Source organism: Pelodiscus sinensis, chromosome 22 (genome assembly GCF_052426305.1).
Source record: "Pelodiscus sinensis isolate ZL-2025 chromosome 22, ASM5242630v1, whole genome shotgun sequence".
NCBI lineage: Eukaryota > Metazoa > Chordata > Testudines > Trionychidae > Pelodiscus > Pelodiscus sinensis.
The window spans coordinates 359643-385445 of NC_143073.1; the positions used below are offsets into that span (position 1 = coordinate 359643).

At 48.7% G+C, this 25803-nt stretch overlaps 1 protein-coding gene across 8 annotated transcripts in view; it reads left to right on the forward strand.

Annotated features, from left to right (window-relative positions):
* Positions 1 to 433: 433 nt before the first annotated feature.
* The window catches only part of LOC102454400 (SLAM family member 9-like), a 45914-nt gene continuing 20544 nt past the window's right edge, over positions 434 to 25803 (forward strand). For all 8 annotated transcript variants that reach the window (XR_016347758.1, XR_016347757.1, XM_089772799.1 and 5 more), the window contains exons 1-3: positions 434 to 587; positions 20732 to 21058; positions 23928 to 24197. Coding sequence is in view for 6 of the 8 variants with exons in the window: in XM_089772799.1 (XP_089628925.1) it covers positions 536 to 587; positions 20732 to 21058; positions 23928 to 24197 (649 nt within the window). In the remaining 2 variants the exon portion in view is untranslated. The remainder of the gene's footprint in view (positions 588 to 20731; positions 21059 to 23927; positions 24198 to 25803) is intronic.

The following is a 25803-nucleotide window of genomic DNA, read 5'->3' on the forward strand; positions in this document are numbered from 1 at the left end:
AGGGCTCCGGGGCCGGGAAGGGGGCAGTAGAGTTTCCGTGGTGTTGGCCAGAGTGGCCACCAGGGAAAGCTGGGGAGGGCTAGCCTCCCACTAGTTCGAATTAAGGGGCTACACACCTCTTAATTCGAACTAGTAAGTTCGAACTAGGCTTAGTCCTCGTAGAATGAGGTTTACCTAGTTCGAACTAAGCGCTCCGCTAGTTCGAATTAAGTTCGAACTAGCGAAGCGCTAGTGTAGCGCCTATCAAAGTTAATTCCAACTAACATCCGTTAGTTCAAATTAACTTTGTAGTGTAGACATACCCTCAGAGACTCAGCTGAGGCATCCCCTTCCTTCTTTGAAGGGTAAAGTTTTTGTCTGTTTACGTCTTGGAGGGTGGATGGCGAGAGGACAGAAAAAAGGAGGTCCATGCTATACCTCAGGGAGGGGCAACAGGGTAACGTGACTTCATTCTTCATAGGAAATTCTAGAGGAAGCTAGTGACAGTTGCAGCTGAACACGATATCAAGAAACCTCTGAACTCGGACTGGAGAAAATGAGCTTATCGTGGTTCTGGGGATTTGCAGTTGTCTTTTGCAATGCAGCAGGTAAGTCTGTTTTGAAGTTTAATTATATTTATTTGACAGAAATGGTTGGACAAAGGTAGGACTGGAAAACTGTGTTTGATGGAAGGCTCTGAATGTGACAGTTTGTGCCATGAAGCAAGGTGTTGCAAGTTTCATCATCCTGCCCTGCTAATGATCCTGTTCCCTTTGACTTTGATAGAGCAGGAGTAAGGCTTTTGTGTCTCTATGTACTACACTGATATTCAGTGGCTTCAGTCCAAAATCTGCATGTACCTAATTTATGTACTGCCCTCTTCCACCCTCATTGATCATTCTTCAGGAACAGTGGTTATGTCCAGCAGCATGGACTTACTATCTGCCACCTTGAGCAGGGCAGGCCACATGTAATCAATAATTAGATCCACAGAAAGTTTTACCCCCAGAAATTTATGGAATCACCAAAATCAGCAGCTCCCCTGTAACATGTTTTAGTTCTGGAAACTCTGCACCCATAAGAAATATATGTACTAAAATTGGTTCTACGTCTGTTGCCTTCCTAATAAAGACGCTGGAAGTGAGTACGCCACTTTTAAGTAACTTGACAAGAAGGTTGTTATTTGTGATTGTGAATTTGTAGTTTTATTTTAGATAATCATAGAAGTGTGTTTTTTCTCCCATTCACAGTGGTGTAAATCAGGAGTGACTCCACTTTAGTCAGTTAATTACATAAGAGTAACACTGGCATAAAGAAAACCAGGTCCCTTAAGTCCTTTGTGTTAACTCTGAAAATCAAAAGGCTATTGTTTGTTTCAAACTTATTTCAGGGACCGAATTGCTAAATGCACCTCCTCCATGTTGCTAACTGCTAAGTTTAATTCTCCCCAGCTGAGCCATGCAGCAAGCAGTTTAAATTGTTCTGACCAATGCATGTGAACTCACTAGCTGCTACTCCTGCCTGGCTGGTGTGTCTCCCACTTTTGTAGCTGTGCCACCCACTTCCAAACCTTTTGGCAGAATAAAGCACCGGCCTGTACCACCTTGGCCCCTAGCAAACTGGCCCATAGTTCTGGGATGTTCCTGTCAGACTCCCTGGTTCCCCACTGTGCACTTGTCCCAGTCCTGCTCCAGAATACAGTACTTTGCCCCAGTGAGCAGCAGCCCTGCTCCTTAATTCCATGTTCCCTGCCTGTTTCCCTTCCCTACATGCCTCACCCCAGTTTGGCCATTTCCTCTTGCGTTTACATGTGAATTCAAGTGAATGGGGGAGTGGAGGAAACTTTTCACTTTGGAACTGGGATAGAGGGAGTGCTGGGGGAATGGAATTAGGGAGCTGGCTTCCAAATGGGGCCAGAGGATGGAGATCTGCAGAAGGGCTGGAATCAGTGTGCATTAAGCAACAGGGAGTCAACAGAAAGCTCCACTGCTTCTCTCCAGATTAACCCCCGGTTCCAAGCCTGACCACCATCTTAATCTATAGTCCTCAGGGTGCCAATTCCAGTCATTCTGAGCCTGGTGCATTAGACAGGAGTTTCCTCTGACAAACCACAGGAGATCTGTCAGAAGGAGCAGCTGTTTCCACAGGAACTTTTACTACCGGTTTCTTGGAAGTTTGCCTTTATGCCCCTCCTCTCCCAGTTCCAAAGTGAAAATAATCAGCGTAGCGGTATTGTGCAAGAGGGTTTTTCTTGCGCAAGAAGGGGCAGTGTAGACGGCTCCTTCTTGCGCAAGAGCCTCGTCCGCAAAAATGGTGACTCATTATATATGCAAATGAGGCTCAGCAATATTCCACGCATAGCCTCATTTGCATAGCTCTGGCGCAAGATCGCGCCAGTGTAGACATAGCCATAGATGGTATCATGAGCTTTCATGGGTGCAGCCCACTTCTCCAGATGACTAGAGTATCATCTGAGGAAGTGGGTTATTCCCATGAAAGCTCATGATCCCATCTATATGTTTTGTTAGTCTTTAAGGTGTTACTAGACTATAATTTGTCTAAGTAATTTTTAACTTTTTGTTTGCTTCTTTTAGCCTTAGATCCTACCTCATTTTCACTGGCATTTAGCATATTAGATGTCCAGTTGCTACTATTACACTCACTAGGTTTTAACTTCCAAACTTTAAAGGTTTCCCTTTTGCCACTAACAGCAAAAATGAAAGCCCGGTCTCTGGATTGGTCATATTGCTCTATCACAAGGCTTATTTTCTTCTTTCAAAAATAAAAGGGATAGCAATATAGAAAGCCAAGGGGAATTAAGGAAGAAATTAGTTATGGCTTGTAATTTGTTATTTTGGAAAACAACCATGAGTGTATATTGTGAACTGCAGAGACCTTTAGATACTTCAAAATAACCCCTGACACATTTTTGTACATTTTTATACAACACACAATTAGCCCTGGGGAACTCCTTGCCATATGACATCACTGAGGCAATGCACTTAAGTGAGGTCAGAAAGTACTTGATATTTATATGGATAACAAAAACCTCTGGGGTTAGTGACAGACCACAGTCTGCAAACTGCAAAACTCTTATAGAAGGCAGCCATATTGGGAGGTGGGTTAATGCTTTCTTGTTTCCAAATTAACCTCACCTGAACACAGCCCAGCAGCCGGTAGAAAATAGAGGCCTAATTAGGAGGCAGTTTTGCAGCTGGGGTTAATTAAGCACCTGCAGCCAATTAAAGCCTCTCAGTTCCTATACAGTTGCCAGATGGTTCAAACAAAAATACCGAACACCTCACTTCCCCTCCAAAAAAACACCAGGGGAAAATTCTGTTGAAGGAAAAGAAAAGGGGTGGGGGGAACCAAAGTTGTTGAGAAAAAAAAATTAAAATAAAACAGCATGTCCCCTTTAAGCACGAGTGCAGGGATAGGAACAGGGGAGCTGCTGAGCACTAAGACCCAGCTTCCCCTTGGTTGGCAGCCATTTTGTGCCGGCAGCCTTGCGGAACCAGGTAAGGGTCAGAGGGCTAGGGGTCTTGGGAGCCGGGAAGCCGGGCACTGAGGCAGTGTCTACATTGGCGCGATTTTGCAACAAAGCAACCGCTTTTGCGCAAAAACATGCTTCCTGTCTACACTGTCGGGGAGTTCTTGCGCAAGAACAGTGACGTTCTAATGTGTGAAATCAGGGCTTCTTGCGCAAGAACTATGATGCTCCTGCTCAGAAATAAACCCTCTTGGGCAACTCTTCTTGCGCAAGAGGCCAGTGTAGACAGGCAACGTGAATTTCTTGCGCAAGAAAGCTCGATGGCTAAAATGGATCGGAGCTTTCTTGTGTAAGAGAGTGTCTACACTGGCACGGATGCTCTTGCGCAAATGCACATGCCAGTGTAGACGTTCTCTTGCGCAAATACTTTAATGCAAGAACTCTTGCGTTAAAGAGTATTTGCACAAGATCATGCCAATGTAGACATAGCCTGAGTGTTTGTAGGGTTGCCAGGTGCCTGGCATTTTTGCCTCCTGGCCAGGGAAAAATCAGAAAATACCAGACATTTTAGGTGTCCGATATTCTCCAAATTTTTTTACCAGACAGGAGCCGAAAATACCGGACTGTCTGGGTGAATACAGGACACCTGGCAACCCTAGGTTTCTATAAAAGGATTCCTCCCAAGCAGCAGGGGGGGAGTTTTCGGAAGGCACGCAGAGCCCAGCTGAGCCAAGGCTGAACCCCAAGGATTGGCCTGTGATGAGAATGACTCGGTAAGCGGAGACCCTTGCCTCTAGGGAAATCCCAGGGCAACAAAGGGGGCTCTGTGAGTCTCTGAGGCTCCCAAGTAACTGCCAAGAAGCGCAGAACCCCAAGGAGCTACCAAGGGACTTTGTCACCGGTTGTAGTAGCAAGGAGTAGCAAAACTAAGAGGTTTGGGACAGGTTTTTAATAGGTTTGGGATGGGTTATACATACTCATGCTATAGAGCTTAAACCAACCTCTAACTAATAGAATCAGCTGGGAATTTTCCTTGTGCAGCAAGTTATTCCATGACTCCTACTGCAGGTTTGTTGCAGGAGGCGGTTGCCATTGTTGGAGATGGGATACTGGGATAGATGGACTCCTGGTCTGATCCCATTTGGCAGAGGGGAGAGAACCCTAAAAGACTCCTTAGGACAGCAGTTTGCTGTGCCTTTGGCTGCTGGTTTAGTTCAGCAATTGACAGTCCCTGTAGCAAGGGGAGCTAGGAGAAGCGAAGCATGTCATGTCATGTCATGTCATGTCATGTCCTCCCCTCCCCTCCCCTCCCCCTGCCCTGCCCTGCCCTGCGACGCGACATGGCTGAGAAGGCTTAAATAAGGAACTGAACTGCATAATTAATTGTTTTACCCCTTGCCCCCTGGTTCTCAGCTTCATGAAGTGTGTGAGTGTGTGTGTGGGGAGAGAGGGATGTTGCAGTGCATATGAGATATGCCAGGTGTGGCCACTTTGAGGGTGAGTTTAAGTGGGGTGGGCATAAATGGGGGTGTCTAAATGAGAGGTGAGACACGAGGAAGAGAGGGTAGTTTTTGTGGGGAGGGGAGAGGGTGGGAGGCTGGAAATGTGGCAGAAGGCAGGTGTGTGGAATCATTTCAAAGTGTGAAGTTCCATGACTGGCACTGGCTGCCTGTTGGTTGCAGAGGGGGAATGGGTTTTGACCATGAAAGCTGCCTGGATCCAATTTTCAGCTGTGCCTTTGACCATGGTGCCCGCAGGGAGCTATTCTTCCATTGTCTCTCTGCTCATCCCTTCTACCCCCGGATCCAGTATTGCATGGTCTGGGTCCATGCAGGTGAAAGGAAGGAGCTGGGCTAGCTAGAGGGATGGGAGGCAGGGCCCGCGGGGTGCTGGGTGTAGAGATACTTATTCCCTCTGCAGCAACAGGGCTAATATAGTCCTGCACCTGTAGACGCTCCAGCTGCTCACCAGTCCTGGGACCAGAGGGGCTCATTAGTGCCCACAGCTGCTGCAGGGGAGGGACAGGGCAGTCTTAGGGCACAGAGGTTCGCTCACGGATCCATGCCAGCTTTGGCGATGACTTTTCTGTGTGCTTAGAGGCAAACTCTGTGCCCCCAACCAGTGATGCTGGAGAGTTGCTGTGAAGAAATCAGGGTCTACAGAGCTGACTAAATGTTGAAAGTCCCTTTCAAGGGAAGAACTGGGGGAGGGGTGGAATGGGGAACCCAACGCAGGCATTGTGGCAAGAAATGAGTAGTGGATGTGAGGAGTCTGACACTGTTTCCTGAGTTTAAGGCAAGCTTCAAAGCCAGCCCTTTAAAGTCCTTTCGGTCTGCAGAGACTTGGCTGTATTCTTAGCACTTGGTGTGTGCACTTGGTGCAGGTGCCTTGCGATGCTTTGGCTAAATTGGGGATGTGAAAAGTTGTTTTAAAGGTAACCATGTAATTGCTGAAAATCTCAGTTACCCGGTTACATGCACTGCGGGCTCTGCTGTAGAAAGCTTAGCCTAGCCCCTGCCAACCCCACTCCCAGAGAGTCACAGTATGTAACCTGCAGCACAGGGGTGAGGGTGGGGCTGGGCCCTTCAGGGAAAGGGACCGCTCTGGCCAGCCATAGCAGACGGCACCTGCCGTGGGCTCTGTGGGGCAGGAGCAGCCCAGACCAGAGTGGGCAGGAAGCTGCTCCAGCCCCTATCAGTTAACCAGCACCAGTTAATGGGTGAGGCTTATTGGTTAACAGGTTAACCTTTTACATCCCTAATTTAAATGAGGGTTTATTGGTTGGGGTGTGTGTATAGCTATGCTGGTAAAATCCCAGTGACAATGCTGTCTTTATACTGGTAGAAGCTGACATTTTGGGGAGCTGGCCGAAGCTACAGTGATATAGGCATATATATTCATCTACACTAGAGGGTTTTGCCAGTAGAATCATACCAATATAACCACACTGGCAAACCTCTCCTAGTCTAGACAAGAATTGGGTCATTCAGATGCAGTCTGGGCTTTGAGAACCTTGTTCAAGAGATCCTACAATATGTTAAAGAAACTCATAGTTCAGGAGTGCTCCTTGTGTATCTCAGTTGTCCAGGGGCCCCACTGGCTGTTTAGCAGGCTTCCTGCTTCTGATGTACTTTGAAAACATGTTATACCTTTTGAGTGTTTGGCTAGCTGTTCTTCAAACTCCTCTTGTCACATTTTTACACTTCATTTGGCAGTGTTTATGCTCCTTTCTATTTTCCTCACTAGGATCTGACTTGCACTTTTTAAAGATGGACCCAAACAGGCCATCAGTATTCTAATAATGGTCTAGAGATGAACTTTCAGAACCATCAGGCCTGCAGAGAGAGGTGATGGCATCTAGGAGAGAGAACTGCTCCACGCTCTGTGCTGAGGCCAGTGGAATAGAGGAGACCCGGGGTCAGTTCCTGGCCTGAGTAACTGAGACCGCACAGCAGTGAACAAATGATAAAATCTTTGTCTGGAAGCAAAACTGAAGGAAGTGGGGGAGGGGAAAAGGGGAACTCAAACGGTATTTGACGGTTTGGAGGCTACAAGTGTGCAAAACAATCCTACCGGTGCAGGTTCCCGAGCTGCCTTCACAAGGTACGTCTAAAGCCCCAGAGATCCTGAAGTAGCTTGTGGCAGCAACAGAAAGCACTATTATTGGCTTTCTCTGTTGCAACATGGCTTCCTAACTACCACTACAACACCCCCATCAGAAGAGCTTTTCCTGTAATTGTGGTTTCGTAGGTCTTACAGCACAGCTACATGTGCAGAAGTGAGATAAAACCATGCAGTACTCGGACTGGAAGGCTGTGATGTAACCCTACCGGTTTCTTAGAATCCAGAACAATCAGAAGACCCCAATACAGAGAGAGAAAGGCTGTGTCCAGACTCCATGCCTCCGTTGACGGAGGCATGTAGATTAGCCAGATCGGAAGAGGGAAATGAAGCCGCGATTAAAATAATCGCGGCTTCATTTAAATTTAAATGGCTGCCCCGATCTGCCGATCAGCTGTTTGTCGGCAGATCGGGAGAGTCTGGACGCGATGCCCCGACAAAGAAGCCTTTCTTCATCGACACAGGTAAACCTGGTTTCACGAGGCTTACCTGTGTCGATGAAGAAAGGCTTCTTTGTCGGGGCATCGCGTCCAGACTCTCCCGATCTGCCGACAAACAGCTGATCGGCAGATCGGGGCAGCTATTTAAATTTAAATGAAGCCGCGATTATTTTAATCGCGGCTTCATTTCCCTCTTCCGATCTGGCTAATCTACATGCCTCCGTCGACGGAGGCATGGAGTCTGGACACAGCCAAAGAGACAAAGCAGGCTGCTTCCCAAGCTAGAGAGGCACAACTCACCTCACTTTGCATTAGTCTGCCTCTTTGCAGACTGACTACACAAGCTCCAGATCCCAGACCAGGGTGGGGAGGAAGTTGCAGGTAAATAAGACATCACTCCTTGAAGTTTTTAAAAAGGCAAGTAGAGGAAATCAGTTGGAAAAATTAAATCCATGGTTTCTGGTTTCAACCCTTTGCTCCGGCATTGCATTAGATGACCACAAAGGCTGCAAGGAGCAGCAGTAACTGCCCACTGCATAGTTTGTGTCCGAGCCAGTCCAAATGAATAGGGGAGGGGCATTTAATGAAAACTTTAACAAAACCCTTTAAAAATTAAAAAATGGAAATCTGGGCACATTTTGACCAGGCTTTTTTGTCAAGAGCGGAGGAGAGGGGAGAATTATCACAGGGTATTTCAAGTTTTGTCAACCTTTCCCCAGAATTTTGAAGTGGGGGGGAAAAAAGTCAGTATCTGGGGTCCACAAAGACTTACTCAAATGATTACCCTGGCTGGAGTTGGCTCAAGTGCTGAGTGAAAACTTCCATCTAAGCTGTGAGTAATTGTCCAACTACATTCTGGTCTCCCAACTGAGCCACTGGAGAGTAATTTACAACTGGGACAGACTGACCCATGCCAGCTTTCATGAAGCTGGCATGTCTAAAGTAGCAATGTGGAGCCACAGTAGCATGGACAAGCCACCCAAGTACTGTCCCACCTGAAACCTTTGGTGCATATTCAGACAGCTAGCTTATACCACTGCTTGGGCTGCTACAGCCCGCTGGGATTTTTAATATGCTAGCTTGATCAAAGCTAGCTTCAGCATGTGTATGTCTTTCTGGGCTGGCAATTACATCTCCAGCTGCAGTGTGGACGTACTCTGAATCTTTCCGGATTACTGTCCTCCACTCAGGAGTCTGATTTGTCTTGTGTACCTCCAGGTTTCACCTCCTTTAAAAATTACTTGCTTACAAAATCAGACATAAATATACTAAACTGTCACAGCGTTCTGTTACTGAAAAAACCGGCTGACTTTCCCATGTTTATCTTATAATTATAAAATAAATTAATTGGAATATAAATATTGTACTTCCATTTCGCTGTATAGAGCAGTGCAAACAAGTCATTGTCTGTATGAAATTGTAGTTTGTACCGCCTGTGCTAGGGCTTCCTATGCAGCCTGTTGTAACACCGGGCAAATCTCTAGATGAGGTGTAAGACCTCTGTGTATCCCTGGGGTACATGTACCCCTGACTGAAAACCTCTGCCCTATACTACAGTGTCATAGCTACAATGCCATAGCTATGTTGGCATATCCCCATGGTGTAGACCAGTGGTTTTCCCAACCTTTTTTATGCTGTGGACCAGCAAATCTATTCACAAACTTTTGGCAGCCCATCAACATTTTATTTGCATATTTATTATGCCGATGAATATGCAAATAAAATATTACCATCTGCCTAGCCCCAACCCAGACCCTTGTTCCCCAGTGCCTAACTCCCTTTGACCTCCACCCTGCAGCCCATGCCAACACCCTCTTGGCCTGTGATCCCACCACGCCCTCACCCAAAACCCCATTACCCCCTCTAGGGGTGTGGCCCTTACTGCTGTGTAGGCAGGGGGAGTGGCTCTCCTCCATGCCCCCTGTAGGGAATAATATCCGGACACACTGGGTGCAGGTGAAAACAGGCAGAGGATTTATTGAACACACAGCGCTGGTGGAGTGCGGACCAGGGGGTTAGCCCGGAGAGCACTAACTTAACCAAAACATATATTAGATTATATAGGTAGCAGATGGACGGAGAAGTGATTTGATAGGTCTAGCAGCGGAAGTGAGATATGCACATAGGCCAATGGTCTACGACAGTTACACAGCATCTCCGCCTATTGCAAATTCAACATGTTATCACTAATACAGGTAGTTATACCTAACAAGCTAAATGAGCCAACATAAACAGGATGGCAGCTCCCAGAATGAATATATTGTTGTAAGCTTGTTAGCTGAACTTGTGATGTCTAGGGCTGAATGACTCCATCTCACGCTGGCACAGTCCTTGGGACTCAGGCTCATTAATCTGAAAGCATAAGAGACAGTGAGAACCCGTGCAGCCTGGCTGATGCCAGCCAGGCCTTATCAAAATAAGAAAGGCCCCTTGGAATGTAGTTGCCAGAGGAGCCAGGGTCCTGGTACCTGTTGAACTGTATTCTTCCCAAGGTTGGCCTGATACTTTCAGGTTTGAGTTTGTCAGTTCTCAGCAAGATACCATGGACTGCCTCAATTTACCCTACACCCCCTCCCTCCCCAAGCACATCTTGTGCCTCCATGGGTGGGATGGAGAATGGAGCCCTGGCCAGGCTGCCTTTATTGAAGAGGAGGCAGGAGGGAGGTGCCTCCTGCTCCAGCCTCAGCCACCACAGCTGCCAGAGCTGAGACACCTCAAACAGCTGGCTTGAGCTCTGGCAGGCAGCGCTTCATGGACCGGCGGCTGGGAACCGCTGGCATAGATGCTTCCTAGAGTACTGGAAGGGCGTTTTCATTAGTGTCGGTCATCTACCTCCCTCAGCAGGTGCAACCAGGGGAAAGGTCCCGCTATCGAGGGGAACTTTCCGGGCTTCTATGTGACCCCGGTGAAAGGGGCCAGTGAAGGATCTGAGTCCCTGCTCCCGCTCCCTGTACCCAGAGGCCTCCCTGCCCTCGGGGGCTCCCCTTCCACTTCCTGCGTGGCGGAGTCCCCATAACCCCCTCACACCTGGGCCCAGGAGTCCTGGGGGCTGACCCCCGACCTTGGGCAGGGGCCGGGTGTCCCCGCTCTGGGGGCTCTGTTCTCCCCGGGCACTGCCTGTAGGTCAGTGCGAATACGGCCGATGGAACGGTGACCACGTGAAAAGGAGCCTGAGGCCGAACGGGGCAGGTGCAAGGAAACACGTCTCTCCACTCTGCGCAGGGCACCGCGCGCAGCGTCTCTGGCGTGTCAGGGCAGGCCCCGCCGGTCTGGCCAGGCCCAGCGCCTCTTCCCCAGGCGCCACAGGGGGCTGCGGGTCGGACACTTGCTCTGGTGGAGGCTGCAGCCTTCGGGCTCCGGGTGGCAGGACCCTTCTGCCCAGCATCAGCCCCCTCCCGTGGGCGTTACGATCCCCCTCCCAGCCTGGCTGGCCAGGCCTCCTGGCTGGGGGCGTCTCACCAGGCTGGGTCTCTGCCCAGGGTCTCCCTTCGCTCTCCCCAGCTGATCACTGCACCCAGCTCCAGACAGCTCCAGCCCCAGCTCCACACTCTGCTACGCTGCCTTCAGTCCCTGGGCTCCCCATGTCCCCCAGTGCTTCTGGCCCTGGCTGCTGCAGCCCCACTCCAAGCATGGATCTGCTGCGGGGCCATGTCTCCATCTGTCTCAGTCTGGCCCTGCTCTGCTCCCAGCTCAGCTCGGGCACATGCTGGCTGTGTCTAGACTGGCCAGTTTTTCTGGAAAATCAGCCGCTTTTCCGGAAAAACGTGCCAGCTTTCTACACTGGCCGCTTGAATTTCTGCAAAAGCACTGACTTCCTACTGTAAGAAATCAGTGCTTCTTGCGGAAATACTATGCTGCTCCCGTTCAGGCAAAAGTCCCTTTTGCGCAAAGCTTTTGCGCAAAAGGGTCTGTGTAGACAGCTCAGATTTGTTTTCTGCAAAAAAGCCCCGATTGCGAAAATGGCGATCGGGGCTTTTTTGCGGAAAAGCGTCCGTGCCAATCTAGATGCTCTGTTCCGAAAATGCTTTTAACGGAAAACTTTTCCGTTAAAAGCATTTCCGGAAAATCATGCCAATCTAGAGGCAGCTGCTGTCTCCTTCACTCGACCCCACTCTGTCTGACCCGGGATGCAGGACAGGACACCCTGGGCATCCTGATCCCCTCATTGGCCTGCCCACCCTGTCAATCAGGCTGGCCTGCAGCAGTGGACTCTTCCATTGTTCCTGAGGATGATCAGCCTCAGGGTCTTGATTTCCCATTGACCTTTCTCCTTCCTTTTGGTCCTGGGGCTGGCCAGCCAACGCCCCCCCTCCCACCTGTCCCCGGCTGAGTTTTAGTAAGGGGCCCACACTCCCTTGCACAGGAGTAGCTAGGGGGATGAGCCTTCTTCTGTCAACCTCTTGCTACATCTGTCCCTTGGAGGTGTGATTTGCCCTACTGTCAGCTCTGTTGACCTACATTTTAAGTGCCAGACCAAGCCTAGCACTCCTGCAACACACCCAAGAATCTATTTCTTGAGCAATATGCCTTGCTGGGAATAAGCAGGAGGTTTACAAGGCTGGGAAGCTGGCTCTAATGTTTAATGGCAAAAATATTTGGTTTACAGTGGGAACACAACATATTGGTCAGCACCGAGCTAGTCATCATCCCAGAGAAGTACTCCTTCCTCTCTCTGAACATGTGATCGAAAGGAAAGGGCTAAAAGTTCCTCCTCAGTCTTCTGCTTTTTTTAAAATGTAAAGGACACTGGCAACTTTCAATCACATTTCCAGTACTGCTCACCCCAAATGTTCCAAACTCATGAGACAGGATCCTCAAGAAATCACGTGATAAGTCTGAGAGCAGACAGAAACTAAGGGTACAACTAGACTGCAGCGTTTTTCTGGGATACCAGAGATCTGAAACATTTTTTGGAAAAGCAGATGGGTTTTTTTGTTAAACCTAGTTCTACAAGGAAGAAGGGATGTTCTGAAAGAGGGCTTTTTTCTGACATTTGGCCCCGTGTAGACACAGCCTAGAGACAGAAGTGGGAGCCAGACAGAAACTGAAGGATCACATAGGAAGGGGGAGAATTTGGAGAGAGAAGGAAGAGTGGGGATGTAACTAGCCCTGCTGTTAAGTGTCTGACAGTGTCCTGATGCTTCCCATAGGATCTGGGCACTGATCCCATGTGCCTGATCCTGGGGACAATCAGCACAGACAGCTGGGATGAAGTTTGTTTGTGGTGGAAGAGTGATGCCCATTCTCTTGGCTGCCACATCAGGGACCTCCTGAGATAAAAGCATGAGTCAAACAGCTAACCCTCCCTGACTGGGGCTGTAACACTCATATCTACTGTGAAGTAGGCATAAAAAGCACCGACACTCTGACAAGTGGATTAGGTAACTGAACATCAGTGAAGTTACTGATCAACAATTAATCCGTGATGCACCTACATCTTGAATGCTCCGTACAGATGTGGCCGCCTCATCTCAAAAAAGATAAACTGGCATTAGAAAAGGTTCAGAAAAGGGAACAAAAATTATTAGGAGTATGGAGCTGCTGCCATAGAAAGAGAAGTAAGAAGACTGGGACTTTTCAACTTAGAAAAGAGGAGACGAAGGGGAGATAGGACAGAGGTCTATAAAATCATGATGGGTATGGAAAAAGTGAATAATGAAAAGTTACTTATTTGTTCCTATCACATAAGACAGGGGTCTCCAACCTTTTTAAGCATGAGATCACTTTTTGAATGTAAGTGCAATCCAAGATCTACCTCAAACCTACATGTCCTTGCCCCACCTCCTTTGTGCCCCTTCTCCAAGACCCCGCCTTTGCTCACTCCATCTTCCCTCCCCCATCCTCCCTCACTTTCACCAGGCAGGGCCAGCAGGTTGGGGTGCAGGCTCAGGTCTTGAATTAAGGGATTTGGAGTGCGAGAGGGGCTCTGAGCTGAGTTTGGGGCAGGCAGTTGGGATGCTGGAGGGAAATCTAGGTGCAGGCTGTAGGAGGTGGTTGGATGCAGGGGTACTCAGGGTTATGGCAGGGGCTTGGGTTGCAGGAGGAGGTTCATGACTGGGATAGGGTTTTGGAATGTTGGCTCCAGCTGGGCCTTGCTTACATCAGGTGGCTCCTGGGTGGGGGTGCAGTGGGGCTAGGCAGGCTCACCCTTGTCCCGGCCCTGCACCACTCCCAAAAGCAGCCAGCAAACTCCCTCCCAAGCCCTGTTGTGCCCCCTCTCTGCTCTGTGGAGCTAGGATACAGGGTGGGAGAGGAGGCATCTTGCCATCAGCACCCTCCTCTGTCTCCCCTGCCCTGCACAGCAAGCAGGAGGTTCCTGAGGGGACAGCTCCAAGGCAAAGAGCAGGAGATGTGCAGGAGTCTGTGGGGGGCAGCTGAAGTGCTGGGCTTGCTAGCCTCTTGGCCAAGCCAGTCAAGATCTCCTGTCAGAGGCTCCAAGATCTACTGGTAGATCCCGATCGACTGGTTGGTGAGCGCTGGCGTAAGAACTAGGAATCACCAAATGAAATTAATAGGCAGCAGGTTTAAAACACATTCTAGGTACACAAGCACAGTGAACAAAACAAAACTGCCCTGTCCTGGGAGACTGCCTTGGTTAGGACAATCTTGTTCTCTCCCCCCTGAGATAAAGGAGGCCACACATGCAGCCCACTCACTAGCCTTGGTTGCCCATTGCTGGTGTAAATATTCCTGTCTCTCGCAGCCCACGCCTCACTGGCCTAGCTCTGCAGTTGCATGGTGGTTCATGCCATTATCTATACACAGCACTACACCCGATTCAGAGAGGAAGTAGCTGGCAGCTAGAGAGGCAGCAGGACACAGAATCGCAGTGGGGAGCCCCAAAGCAGACTGGCTGCTTAGCCATGTCTAACAGAACTGAAACTAAACTCCAGTTCCACTCCAATGAGCTTGAATGTGGCTCTCAGAGCAGGGACAGTCCCTGTAGCCTGGGACAAGTCATCTTTGTCTCCCTGGTTGAGTACTAGGGAGGCCCTTTTGAGGCCGTTGCTTTCAGAGGATAAAGTCTTCGGGCTTTTGGCCACAAGGGCCCAAACTTGGCTCCCTCCCTGGCTGGTGGTCTTGCTGCAGCCTATTGTGCTGAGCGGTGCTGGTAGGGTTGCCAGGTGTCCAGTTTTGAACCAGACAGCCCAGTATTTCAGCTTTCTGTTCAGGAAACAAATTGAGAAAATAGAAATGAGAAAATAGAACTCTCCAGTATTTTCTAAATCCTATGTAATGTAGATTGTGATGGCATGTTAAGTGTGTCCAGTATTTTTGTTGACATGGGCGGCGAGTTAAATGGGCTTTGGTGCCCAGGTTCCCAGAATAGTCAGAGCCGGGGGACCTGCTCCACCAATATTTGGAGCTGGGTCTCTCCCCTGGCCCTCAGGACTGAGGCTACTACAGCCTATTCTTTCTGGGTATGTCTACACTACCCTCCTAGTTCGAACTAGCGGGGTAATGTATGCATACCGCACTTGCAAATGAAGCCCGGGATTTGAATTTCCCGGGCTTCATTTGCATAAGCGGGGAGCCGCCATTTTTAAAAACCCGCTGGTTCGAACCCCGTGCAGCGCGGTTACACGGGGCTCGAACTAGGTAGTTCGAACTAGGCTTCCTAGTTCAAACTACCGTTACTCCTCATGGATACATGGAATGAGGAGTAACGGTAGTTCGAACTAGGAAGCCTAGTTCGAACCAGCGGGGTTTTAAAAATGGCGGCTCCCCGCTTATGCAAATGAAGCCCGGGAAATTCAAATCCCGGGCTTCATTTGCAAGTGCGGTATGCCTACATTACCCTCCTAGTGCCAACTAGCGGGGTAGTGTAGACATACCCTCTGTTCTTTCAATGGATCAATCAATTAAGGGCAATAGCCCAGAAGAAAAGGCAATTAAGTAACAACTATGTGTGAAGAGACAATAGCCAGAGGAGAGAGGGCGAGAGAGAGATGAGCTCTGTTCTGTTGAAGAGAAACTGAAGGGGGAGTTGGGCTGCCAGTAAAGTGCCTTTTTTTTTTTTTTTGGAATCAAGCATCAGAAAAAAGTAGTCTTTGTGTTTTAAAGTAGGTCTAATGCAAATAGGGTATTTCTACACTACAGCACTAATTCGAACTAACTTAATTCGAATTAGTTAATTCGAACAAAGCTAATTTGAACTAGTGCATCTAGACCTAAAAACTAGTTCAAATTAGCATTTTGCCAATTCGAACTAGCATGTCCACACAGAGTGGACCCTGAACGGAGGTTAAGGCTGGCTGGAAGCAGTGCCAGCAGGGCATCAGATGAGGACTTAGAGCGTGGAGCTGCTGTCTCAGGCTAGCCGAGGGCTGTGCTTAAAGGGACCCGACCCCCACCCCGGACAGACAGTTCTCAGGGGTGCCCCGCTTGCAAAGCAGTCCTGGCTTGGATTGCCCTGAGTACCACACTCTGCACATCACACCACTCGGCCATCAGCCCGGCTGCACTTGCCGCAGGCTGCCATCCGGGGGGAGGGGGTAATCGGGGGGCTGCAGGAGAGCTTCCACCCCGATGAACCTGCAGAGCCACCCCAGTCCTCCCCATCGGGGGCTTGTATCCCATTCCTCCCTCACCTCCTTCCACTTACCCCTCCCTAGCCCCTATTCCTGATGTACAAAATAAAGGACACGTGTTCAAAAATAGAATCTCTCTTTATTGAACAAAACTCGGGGAGACTGGGAATAGGAGGTGGGAGAGGGGAAGAGAGAGGGTGGGAGAGGGGAGGGCAACTAAAATGATCAGGGGTTTGGAACAGGTCCCATATGAAGAGAGGCTAAAGAGACTGGGACTTTTCAGCTTAGAAAAAAGGAGACTGAGGGGGGATATGATAGAGGTCTATAAAAGCATGAGTGGGGTGGAGAGGGTGCATAAAGAAAAGTTCTTCATTAGTTCCCCTAATAGAAGGACTAGAGGACACCAAATGAAATGAATGGGTAGCAGGCTTCAAACTAATAACAGAAAGTTGTTCTTCACAAAGCAAAGAGTCAACCTGTGGAACTCCTTGCTGCAGGAGGCTGTGAAGACTAGAACTAGAACAGAGTTTAAAGAGAAGTTAGATCAATTCATGGATGTTGGGTCCATGGAGTGGTATTAGCCAGGGGGTAGAAATGTTGTCCCTGGCCTCTGTTTGTGGAAGGCTTCAGATGGATGGCACGAGACAAATGGCTTGGTCATTGTCTTCGGTCCATCCCCTCCAGGGTACCTAGTGTTGGCCACTGTTGGCAGACAGGCTACTGGGCTAGATGGACCTTTGGTCTGGCCCAGTACTGCCATTCTTATGTTCTTATGTTCTAAGCTCAGGGTCGGGGGTCTCAGTGGACCACCCTGATTTTCATGCAAACCTGCTCCTGGGTGGCCAGGCTGGCAGCTATCCTGCCCTAGATGGCCACTTTCCTGTGCCTAGTGCGGAGGTCGTGGATGAGGTCCACGATCTCTGCATTAGACCAGGCAGGCGCCCGCCTCTTGCGAACCTGGGCAGGCTCCTGGGAGCCTCCAGCCTGGTCCCGGGAAGAGGCAGAGGGCTGGGTGGCAGCGGGTGGCTGCCTCGTGCTGTGCCAGGTGCAGGGTCTGCTGCCTGGGTGCTGGGATAAAAGTGTTGTTACCCTGATTATGCGAATCAAGGACAATGGAATGGTGGAACTGTTTATGACAGAGGGATTCGCCATAAACTAAGTAGCTCTCGCTAGACAAGGGGCATGGGTTCCAAACCCAGTCAAATTAAGAGAGAGGCTGGGGATAGGTCTTTGTATCTGGTGGTGGGGCTCTGTCTGGCTGTGTCTACATTGGCACCCTTTTCTGGAAAAGGGATGTTAATGAGACACTTTGGAATTGCAAATGCATTTGCATGAACATGGCTGCTGCTTTTTTCTGGCTCGGGGCTTTGCTGGAGAAAAGCGCCAGTGTAGACAGGGATCTTTTGGAAAATAAAGCCTTTTCTGGAAGATCCCTTATTCCTCTTAAAATCAGTAATAAGGGATCTTCCGGAAAAGGGTTTATTTTCTGCAAGATACCTGTCTAGAGTGGCGCATTTCTCCAGCAAAGCCCTGAGCTGGAAAAAAGCGGCAGCCATGTTCATGCAAATGCGATGGGGAAAATTTAAATACCCGGGGCATTTGCAATTCTGAAGTGTCTCATTAGCATCCCTTTTCCAGAAAAGGGTGCCAATGTAGACACAGCCATTGTGAGCTGTGGAGTTAACTTCACTGTGGGCCAGTGCTAAGGCTCCTCTGTTATAAGCTAAAGAGCTGAAATCACTGGCTGTGTCTACACTGCATCCCTTTTCCGGAAAAGGAATGCAGATTAGACACTTCGGAATAGCAAAATCCGCGGGGGATTTAAATATCCCCCGCGGTATTTGCATTTACATGGCTGCTGCTTTTTTCCGGCTTGGGGAAAATCCGGAGAAAAGCGCCAGTCTAGACGTGATTCTCCGGAAAATAAAGCCTTTTCCCCAAGCCGGAAAAAAGCGGCAGCCATGTAAATGCAAATACCGCAGGGGTTTCATTTTTTCTTCAAGACCCAAGAAACCATGTAATAGAGTACACATGCAAATAAGTTTATCTTAACTGACTGCATTCAGTTCCTTGTGGGCCAAAATTATGGATCTTTTAAGCTTGATTAGAATGGCAGTCTCAAAAGAGTAATTTTTCATGGTTATAATGGGTTACACAGTGTAACAGAATGTATTACATATCCAAAACCACCCAGCCTAACATACCTGCAGAATGTATGTAACAATACCTGAAACATGAGAACATCTGGGTTACGTCTACATTGGCACCCTTTTCCGGAAAAGGGATGCTAATGAGACACTTTGGAATTGCAAATGCTGCAGGGGATTTAAATATCCCCCGCGGCATTTGCATGAACATGGCTGCCACTTTTTTCCGGCTCGGGGTTTTGCCGGAGAAAAGCGCCAGTCTAGACGGGATCTTGCGGAAAATAAACCCTTTTCCGGAAGATCCCTTATTCCTAGGAATAGTTCTTGGGACCACAACTAACCCTGCTTCTCCTGCAACACAACTGTGGTTACACAACACCACCCTCTCACCAGGGCAGTGTGACCTAACAGCCAGAACCTCTAGGAAATGGGTGCTGGCCCCCTGTCTTGGGGATTGAGGAGGTGCATGGGGGACCCAGGCCCACCCTACTCCACCAGGTCCCAGCTCAGGGCCCTGTTAGCTGCAGTGTGTTCCACTGCTCTCCCAATGGAGAATCCCACAGCAACATGCTGAGCACGTTGGGCTATAATAACTCGCTCTGGGCTGCTTCCTACCAGTCTCCACTGGCCTCCTTCCGGGGTCCTTCCTTCACATCCTCTGTAGTGCAGCTGTCTTGCTGGCTGATCTCCCAATCCAGTCCGCAAGAGCCTGTCTAGACTGGCGCTTTTCTCCGTCAAAACCCTGAGCCGGAAAAAAGCGGCAGCCATGTTCATGCAAATGCCGCGGGGGATATTTAAATATTTAAATGCCGCGGGGGATATTTGCAATTCCGAAGTGTCTCATTAGCATCCCTTTTCTGGAAAAGGGTGCCAATGTGTAGACAGCCCTGGAGTTACTATTGTCTGTCACGGTTATCTCTTGGATAAAAACACTAGATAGTCACCCAAATAAAATATAACTCTACACTATGCAACAGGCATACTAACAACTTAACTAAAAAGTGATATCTATGAGGATGCAGTTTAGCAATAAAAAAATGGATAGAATTAATCAAGACTGTTGCCACAATGTATGTTTGTTAACTGGAATTTTTAAACATATTTCTAGGTAACTGAGCTTTAAAAAGCCCTACATATTGGTTTCACATGCTCCAGGGCCATGACTTCAGATGCTGTAGATAATATAATTCACCCAAGAGCAGAAAGATGGGAGGTCAAAATATTTATGAGAAGTGAAAAAAAAATGAACAAAGAGTTTTTAATAAATATTTCAATCTTATTCGAACATGCACTTTGATAGCAATCTACAAGCCATAGCAAAACTCTTATGTAAGAAAAAACGTGCCAAATTAGCTAATTTATACTCAGGGGCTGTGTCTACACTGGGCCACTTATTCCGGAAAATCAGCCGCTTTTCCGGAATAAGCTGCGAGCTGTCTACACTGGCCCTTGAATTTCCGGAAAAGCAACGACGCTCTACTGTACGAAATCAGCCGCTATTCCGGAAAAACTATTCTGCTCCCGCTTGGGCATAAGTCCTTATTCCGGAACACTGTTCCGGAAAAGGGCCAGTATAGACAGCCCAGTAGTCTTTTCTGGAAAAAAGCCCCGATCGTGAAAATGGCGATTGGGGCTCTTTTCCGGAAAAGCGCGTCTACATTGGCCACAGATGCTTTTCCGGAAAAAGGGCTTTTCCGGAAAAGCAGCCTGCCAATGTAGACGCTCCTTTTCCGGAAAAACTGAAAACGGAATAGCATTCCGTTTTAAGCATTTTCGGAAATTCACAGCCAGGGAGTGTTTTGTTGACACAGCCAGGGAGTGTTTTGTTGTTGTTTTTTTTTATAAAAAAGGTATAGATAAGAATCTCGGCAGTCAATCTTTGACATTTATTGCAATAAATAAAAACTTAGTAAAACCAATTTTCTCCAATGACAGTTATAAATGTTATACAAAATATTGATCCAAAATCTGTTATATATGGGAAAAAAACACCTCCTACAGCTCCCAGAAGGGTGGGGACCTGAAGAACATTGCAAAAGAAGGGGCTATAGTTGTTTTAATTTTAGAAAATATTTGCTTTTGAGGGTCATTGATCAAAGAGTGCTTGGTTGTTTCCATATTCAAAAGAGTATCAATAATGTTGACATTCTTAGTTAAATATTTTTTTCTTATGATCGTGATATTGTGCAATAAAGGGAAACTGTTAAATGCTTACAGTTTCCAGTCCATTTTTACATTATTTAATAAAATATATATTGGCTTACAGGGCGGGGGGGGGGGACTAGACCCATTTTATCAGAAACCTGAAAGCAACACATTTTCAGTTTGTAGGAAGAAAGGGTTTGATTTTTGGCAGTTTTTAGTAACAATTATCGATTTGTGGTTGCCAAAAGCAATTTGGCTTTGGGGGTTTTGACAAAGTTAGTTTTGAGAGGATTGGGAGGGGGTGGGGAAATGGTGGCAGGGATGTGGGTTGTTTCCAGTGAGTCTCAGTTTCCTTTTCTTCTGTCTTTCCTGCTGCAGGAGCCTTCGGAGAGGAGTCGAGGCCCACGAGGCTGAACGGGGTTCAGGGGGAGTCGGTCACTTTCGCTCCTGTGGTTCCAAGGGGAAGCCGGGTTGACAGCGTAGCCTGGAATGGAAAATCAATTATCGCAATTGTGACACCAGGAGAACCAGCTCCACTCAGAGTGATAGACCAACGTTACAGAGACCGACTGCGGGTCCCTGACGGGAGCTACTCCTTGCAAGTCACTGACCTGCGCCCCGAGGACACGGGCACGTACACAGCACAGATAGCCACCCAGGGATCCACCAGCCCCATCTTCCGGAGGTTCGCCCTGCGCGTGTACAGTAAGTCCTGGGCAGAGATTTAAACCGGGAGTGGGGAACTTTTTTGGGTCAGGGCTGTTGACCCACAGAAAAATCAGTCAGGCTGCACACAAGTGAGAAGCCAACAAACAAATAAAAAGTCCTCACTGATGTGGCCCCCATTGAGAAGGAGAGACAGACGTTCCCCACATTCTCATCACACACTAGAGCCTGAGGGAACCCAGAGTAGTAGATTGTGTGCTCCAGCCCCATAGGGGGACAGCAGGAGGGCTGGAGCACCAGCATGGGCTCCTTCTGGCGGTTCTCTTGCAGGAGTTGTGGCCAGGCCTCCTTCCTCCCAGTCTCCTTCAGTAGTGCAGGTGTTTTGCTGGCTAGTTTCCTTGCCTGGTCTCTCAGGCAGTTTACCTGCAGTCAGGAGTGGCCTGAGGCTGGCTGCGGCAGCTGGTGCCCCAGGTGGAAGGCGCGATTGGCGCCCCTGCCTGCATGGCCGTGACATTATCATCAGGCGTCCGGGCCAGCAGCACCCTAGGCAACTGCCTAGGCTCCTGCCTACAGGAGTTAGGGCAGCACCTCCTTCCTCCTCAGCAGCCAGCCCACACAGCCTCCCTCCAGACTTTTATACCTGGGCTGTAGTCTGAGCATGTTCTGTTTGCTTTTTTGATGGCCGCTGTTTTCAGAGAATTATCAACAATGACTCCAAGATCTCTCTCTTGAGTAGTAACTAAATTAAGCCCAATCATACTGTATGTGTAGTTGGGATTATTTTTTCTAGTATGCATGACTTTACATTTAACAACATTAAATTTAATTTGCCATTTTGTTGCTCAATCACTTAGGATATGTCTAGACTATCCGGCATAGGAAAATGAAGCGGGGATTTAAATAATCACCGCTTCATTTAAATTTACATGGCTGCCGCGCTGCACTGATCAGCTGTTTGTCAGCTCAGCGCGGTAGTCTGGATGCGCCGCGGTCAACATCAAAGGCATTTGTTGACCTCCCAGGTATGCCTCATCCCAGGAGGCATTTTCCTATGCTGCTTCATTTTCCTATGCCGGGTAGTCTAATCTACATGCCTCTGTCGCCAGAGGCATGTAGTCTAGACATACCCTTAGTTTGGTGAGAACTTTTTAAGCTCTTCACAGTCTGCTTTGGTCTAAACTAACTTCAGCAGTTTAGTGTCATCTGCAAATTTTGCCACCTCACTGTTCACCCCTTTCTCCAGATCATTTATAAATAGGTTGAATAGGATGGGTCCCAAGAAAGACCCTTGGGGGACTCTACTAGTTACTTATCTCCACTCTGAAAACTGACTTCCTACCCTTTGTTTCCTGTCTTTTAACCAGTTCTCAGTCCATGAGAGACCTTCCCTCTTATCCCATGACATTAGGGATGTTAAATTTTGATTAATCATCTAATTGAGTAGTCGATAGAATTTCCATCAACTATCTGATTAGTTGATGAGGGGGGAGGTGCAGCGGGGAACCCGGAGTGAGCAAGGACTGCTTCAGTCTCCACTTGTGCTGGGTCCCCAGTGCTGTCCCTCTGCCTCTTAAATGTAGTAAGAGTTAGCCAGCATCCCTGCTCATACTGGGCTCCCCACTGTACCTCTGCCTCCCTTATGCCCCCTCTCTCCTGCACTGAGGAGATGGTGCTAGAAGGAACTGGCTTGCCCCAGCACCGTCTCCTGCTCTCCCCCCTCCCACACACACACACCTTGCTGCCTCTGATAGAGAGGCAAGGAGGGAGGGAAATGTGAATAGTTAACTCGACTACTCTTACATCCCTATTCCCCACCCCTGATTTAAACCATTTAATTTGAAATTCTTCAAAACAAATACATGCTGCTCAGGAACCTGTGTGACTACGTGGAGCATTTACACGTAGGAAAACACGCGTCTCATGTATTTTGAATACAATTGACAAAAATTGGAGAAATGTTCTTAGAAACATAGAGCTAGATCCCACCCACAATTCAGATCCCACCCACCATCAGCATTACACTGCTACAGCAACTAAAAGCATTTGGGAAGTTGACATAGAATCATAGAATACTAGGACTGGAAGGGACCTCGAGAGGTCATCGAGTCCAGTCCCCTGCCCTCATGGCAGGACCAAATACTGTCTAGACCATCCCTGATAGACATTTATCTAACCTACTCTTAAATATCTCCAGAGATGGGGATTCCACAACCTCCCTGAGCAATTTTTTCCAGTGTTTAAATTGGAGGTTTTCCAGTGTAGGAAAATCCTGAGGTTGTAATGCAGGCTCTATCCCTCAACTTCCCTCCAGTCCACTGTCCCCGTATAGAGGACACTGTTGGGAAATGAGAGCACAGCCAGAGCTTTCTTGTGCTCCAAAGATCAAGCTAACCCCTGCAATAGTAGAGGCCAACGCTGCATTAGTCTAGTAAAACACTCAATACAAAAAATACATTGAAATAAGGGTTATTTGCCAGTGCAGGGGAGCAATTACACACTGTTAAGTGTGTGTTTACATTTTTTCCTGATTTCTGAATTGGGTAGCAGAAGTCATCACTAGGGTGAAAATGAATAGGCTGAACTGACCAAAGTCTGTTTTAAGATGAATATAAAAGCAATAATACGGATGTATAAGGCTGAGGAACAATCTCCCCAAGAGAAACGAGGGAAGCGCCATAGCTTGGGACACGGTTAAACTCTACTAGACAAAGTGTTGGAAAATCTACTCGGAGGAACAGATTTCCACTAGTCTAGGGATGGATTGGAATAGAGGGACTTCACATTTCCAGAGCTTTGAGGATGATTTGCTGGAGGCGCCTGACGTGGTTTCAGGTACATGCTTGTAAGAATCAACTCTTGTTTTGTTTCCCACTGACATGCTTGCAATTTGTATATTTCTCCCAAACAGAAAAACTGGCAGAGTCAGACATCACAGCCACCCCCGTGCTGGGCTCACTGAGCATTATGAATGAGATATGTAACATCACTCTGAACTGCACCGTGCAGGGGGCAGGAGAGGACGTGAACTGCACCTGGAACCACACTGACAGCACTGTCAACTCCACGTCTATTCACATCTCACACAGACTGAGAGACGAGGGCGCCTCTGTTACCTGCACAGCCAGGAACCCCGTCAGCAGCAGCTCAAAATCCATCTCCCTGCAGGAAGTGTGTGCAGGTAACAATCTGCTTTGTTACAAACATTCTTTTTACCTATTAGATAAATCAGACATTAGCCACCTATGGGTGAAATTCACTCCTGTGTAACGGACCAGTATAAGTCCTGCACCCTAGTGAAATCCCACACAAGCCCTAGTTTAAGGTTTTAAGTGGAATATAGACCATGGGCTGATACCTGCTCAGAGTGAATTTCACCCTTGTGACCCTGAGAAAAATATGCTTTAAAATAATCTGTAAGAGACCAGAATAGATTTTTGTTAAATCATTTCTGACAAATCCAAATGCAGCATTTTATCCTCATCCAATTTTGATTCTGACAGTAGTTTCTATCTAATATCAAGAATAATCTTGTTTGCAGGTAGCATGGCTTAAAAGGGGAGTATTGATCAGGATGGGTTTTTACCTGCAGAAAATGTGACATTTTTGGAGAAAAAAATGGAGCACCAAAATGTTTTGACTGAAACTCTGAATAACTCAATGTGAAAATGCTGTTGTTGTGCCTTATGGGAATTGTAGTTCAGATGTTTCATGCTCCTAGTCTCCTCCATATGGTCCTTCACCAGACTACAGCTGCCTTGCTGTACCACGGTCTCCCCTCTGAGAGGCTGTTTATCATGGGAAATCACTGGCCATGATGCATTTTGGGAGATGTAGTAAAGTTTGGGAGCCTGGCCCATAAGGAAGAGTAGGGAAATGCAGCAATCAAGCTACACATCCCATAAGGCATAGTGCCAGCTGTTGCAAGTTGAACTGTTGTTTTCTGCCTCTGATTTGGGGGAGGGGAGATCAACATTTTCAGTGGAAAGCAGACACTTGTTGCAATAAATTAAATTTTATCAAAAACCTTATTATATATATAGTAGCCCATTGTCTGTGCGTCTGTAACGCTGACGTACACGGCCATACCCCCTGGCCGTGTACGTCAGTGCCCTGCCCTCCTTCCCCTCCCTCCGTGGCGGTTCAGCCAGCCCCACGGCCTCCTGGACACCCCCCCCCACCAGCGCTGCTTCCCTCCCCCCTTCCTCCGGGCCCCCCCCATCCTCCCCTCCAGCCTCACAGCCCCCAATCTCCCCCCAGCTCTGCTTTCTACCCCCCTTCCTGCCAGCCCCGCCCCCTTCTCCTCCCTGCGTGGCGCGCTGTGGTGCTCCCGCTGGGCCCAGCTGAGCGGCGCTCCCGGTGGGGGAGCAAGCGGTGGCAAAGGGCTGCTTGCCACCACTTGCTCCCCCGCCGGGGCCTGGCGGGAGCTCTGCTCAGCTGGAAGTGGTGCAGCATGCCATAAAGGGAGGGGAAGGGGGCGGGGCTGGCTGGAAGGGGGGGTGGGAAACAGAACTGGGAGGGGATCGGGTCTGTAGGGGAGGATGGGGGGGCCCGGAGAAAGTGGGGAGGGAAGCAGCGCTGGTGGGGGGGAGGAGGGAGGTGTCCGGGGGGCTGTGGGGCTGGCCGGCAGGAAGAGGGAGCAGGAAGCAGAGCTGGGGGAGGATCGGGGGCCGTGGGGCTGGACGGGAGGAGGGGGGCGGGAAGCAGACCTGGTGGGGGGGGGGTGCAGCCACTGGCCGCAGCTGGACCCCAAACGGCCACTTGCTGCCGCTTGCTCCCCAGCCATG